The sequence below is a fragment of the Galeopterus variegatus genome, unplaced genomic scaffold, assembly GCF_000696425.1.
Source record: "Galeopterus variegatus unplaced genomic scaffold, G_variegatus-3.0.2 Scaffold344, whole genome shotgun sequence".
In the NCBI taxonomy this organism is placed as follows: domain Eukaryota; kingdom Metazoa; phylum Chordata; class Mammalia; order Dermoptera; family Cynocephalidae; genus Galeopterus; species Galeopterus variegatus.
Window position 1 is genome coordinate 329,227 of NW_007726455.1, and position 2,551 is coordinate 331,777.

General features: G+C 52.0%; 1 protein-coding gene across 1 annotated transcript in view; it reads right to left on the reverse strand.

The window, feature by feature from the left end:
- The window catches only part of LOC103586488 (chromosome unknown open reading frame, human C11orf16), an 11,489-nt gene extending 9,686 nt beyond the window's left edge, over positions 1-1,803 (reverse strand). Inside the window, 2 exon segments of the mRNA XM_008567784.1 lie at positions 938-1,122; positions 1,779-1,803. Coding sequence (XP_008566006.1) covers positions 938-1,104 — 167 coding nt within the window. The 5' untranslated portion in view covers positions 1,105-1,122; positions 1,779-1,803.
- Between the last annotated feature and the right edge of the window lie 748 nt (positions 1,804-2,551).

Below are 2,551 nucleotides of genomic sequence, written 5' to 3' on the forward strand. Positions count from 1 at the left end.
TGGTGAAACAGGCTGGAAAAGGGGTCAATGCCAGGAAAAGCTCTTCTTAAAAAAAGGCTGGGGGGGCTATGAGATAAGTGGGATAGGTCCAATTAAAAATCAAAACAGAGAAACAGGAAATAAAAGATTCCAAATTACTGACCAAATGACCTAAAATACTAACATAAAACAAAAATCTCTGCAAGATTAAAACCTAGCCAAGATTCTGTGAAAAAGAAAAAGTTGCTGAGAGAAATGAGTTAGGATCGCGGGGGAGTTGTTGAATCAGGGTTTGAACAAGCCGGAATACAAAGATGCTTAACTCTGGCCTTGAACAGAATGGGCCACATAGGTGAGTCCAGAAAGGGAGCAATTAAAGACCATTCAAGCTGGCATGTCCCTAATCTGGGCACACTGAATTGAGTAGCACGGACATGAGTCCCTGGAACCTACACAATTCGTAGGTGCATATAGGCTGAGGTTCTTTGCCCTCTTGAACTCACACTTTAGACAGCAGACAGGATACTATTCAGGAAAATCCTGGACAATGAGGGATGCTGAGGGAATCTGAAGAGGGACCTGGAGATTCTTAGTTGCTGGTTGCAGAAACTCTAATTTCTCATGTGCTGCCAGAGTAAGTCTTTAGTTGAAGAGAAAATGAACTAGAAACTTTGTAATTGGTCATCCCTGACCGCCTCCTCTCATACATGCCCACCGCGACATCCACCACTATGCTAAAAGGTGGGACAAAAGCCAGGTCAACACCGGAGGTCACCAGGAGTACAGATTAGGCTGGGGTAATATACTTATACCCCACGCAAATCACAGGCCAACAGGAAAGGCCCTTTCACCCTTCCCAGGAGGCAAGTTCTCTCCCTTGTGGTACACCATCTAGAGCGCGGAACAAAGGAAGAAGAAAGAGGCACACCACTTCCTCCAGAGGGGCAGACACAGGTACCTCGCGGGGGGGTTGCTCCTGGTGAGCCAGGGCACTTGGAGGGCAAAGGGGCAGGTAGAGGAGAGTTCGCAGGGTGGAGCAGCACAGTACCAGGCAGGGGCCTTCAGGGTTGTGGCCGCACTGCAGTATTTGTCCAAAGGCATCCTGGGCCTGGTGGAGTATTCCATGGCCTTTAGAGAAACCACCTGAGAACAAGCACACCATTACCTGAGCTGCAGCCCACAGCCCAGCAGAGGACACCTGGGTGGGGCAGGGCTCGGCTGGCCTTAGCTGAGTCTCTGGGGACAGTGTCCTTGGCGGGCCCCAACTGCTCCAACAGATACTGGGAGTTTCCTCTTTGAATTACCCACCGCATGAACCTCAGCTCAGGGAACAGGGGAGGGGTTGAAAGAGCAAGAGCTGTGATTTTAGAGAAACCTGACTTTAAATCCTTCACAGCCAGCTGGCTGCGTGCCCACTTGAACTCTGCGCATCAGTTTCCGCTCCAGAGATAATATATGGAAAGCACCTGGCATGAAAGTAGCTCAATATATGTTAATTTTTTCCTCCTTCCTCCTCCCCAGTGGCAGGGACTCCTAGGGGTAAGACCATTCTTCCCTTCACAAATCCTAACCCTGAAGACAAACTGACCTCTAACCCAAGCCGTAGATTCTCCTCCTAACTCTGTCATCTACAGGGCTTGTTGGCCTCAGTCAGCGCTATCACCTTCACAGACCTGTTCAGAAGCTACAGCTGCTGCCACCCAGGGCCCAAGATCAAACTCCGCTGCTCCAGTTCCCCCAGAACCCTGTTAGGATCTGCCCCTGCCCAGGTCCACAGGTATGACCGCAAAGGGACTTACCCACAGCCCCAAACTGCTGGCCTCCACCTCAGCCTCAGCCCTTCTGACAGTTGCCCAACTGACGCCTGGTTGCCAGGCAGGTTGCCATGGATGTGAGCCAGTGGGGAATGCTGTGGGCTGAGGGAGTGCACTGAGCATGTGCACATGGGTGACAGGAGGCCTTGGGAGGCTTGGACGAGGTGAGGAGAAGGGAGTATTCTCCGTTTTTCTCTTTGCAGAGGTGGGAGGGGGGAAAGGCCAGTGTAGCCAGAAGAGTCAGTCACGGTGGGAAGCCCTCCTGGGTCACAAGGGAGTCCTGTGAGGGAGGGGCTGACCCTATGGAGTCTCAGGGCTGCTGACCTGCCTCCACCCTGTGCAGGCCCAAGACTAAGGTTGGGGGAGCCACTGGCTGGCCTAGAGACTTTAAGAATTTGCCCACAGTTTAAAACAAAATAACCAAAAGTATGGGCATGTTTGTCTGTAACAGACAGAACTCTACGGAGGAGCAGAGGTGTGGTGACTGTTTGGAGTGGGGAAAGTGGACACTGGTGACCAAAGGAACAGAAGTCTAGATTCGGCTTTTCTTCAAACATCCATAGGAGGAGGCTGGTATTTTGAGGCATCCGACAGTCGCTGTGCACTAGTTATGTGCCTGGCACTTTGCTCAGTGGAGAATACCAAATCAGAATGCAGGAACTTGGGCCGGCCCGGTGGCGCACTGGAAAAGTGCGCCGCTTGGGAAGCGCGGCAGCCCTCCCGCCCGAGGGTTCGGATCCCACATACAGACCGGTTCC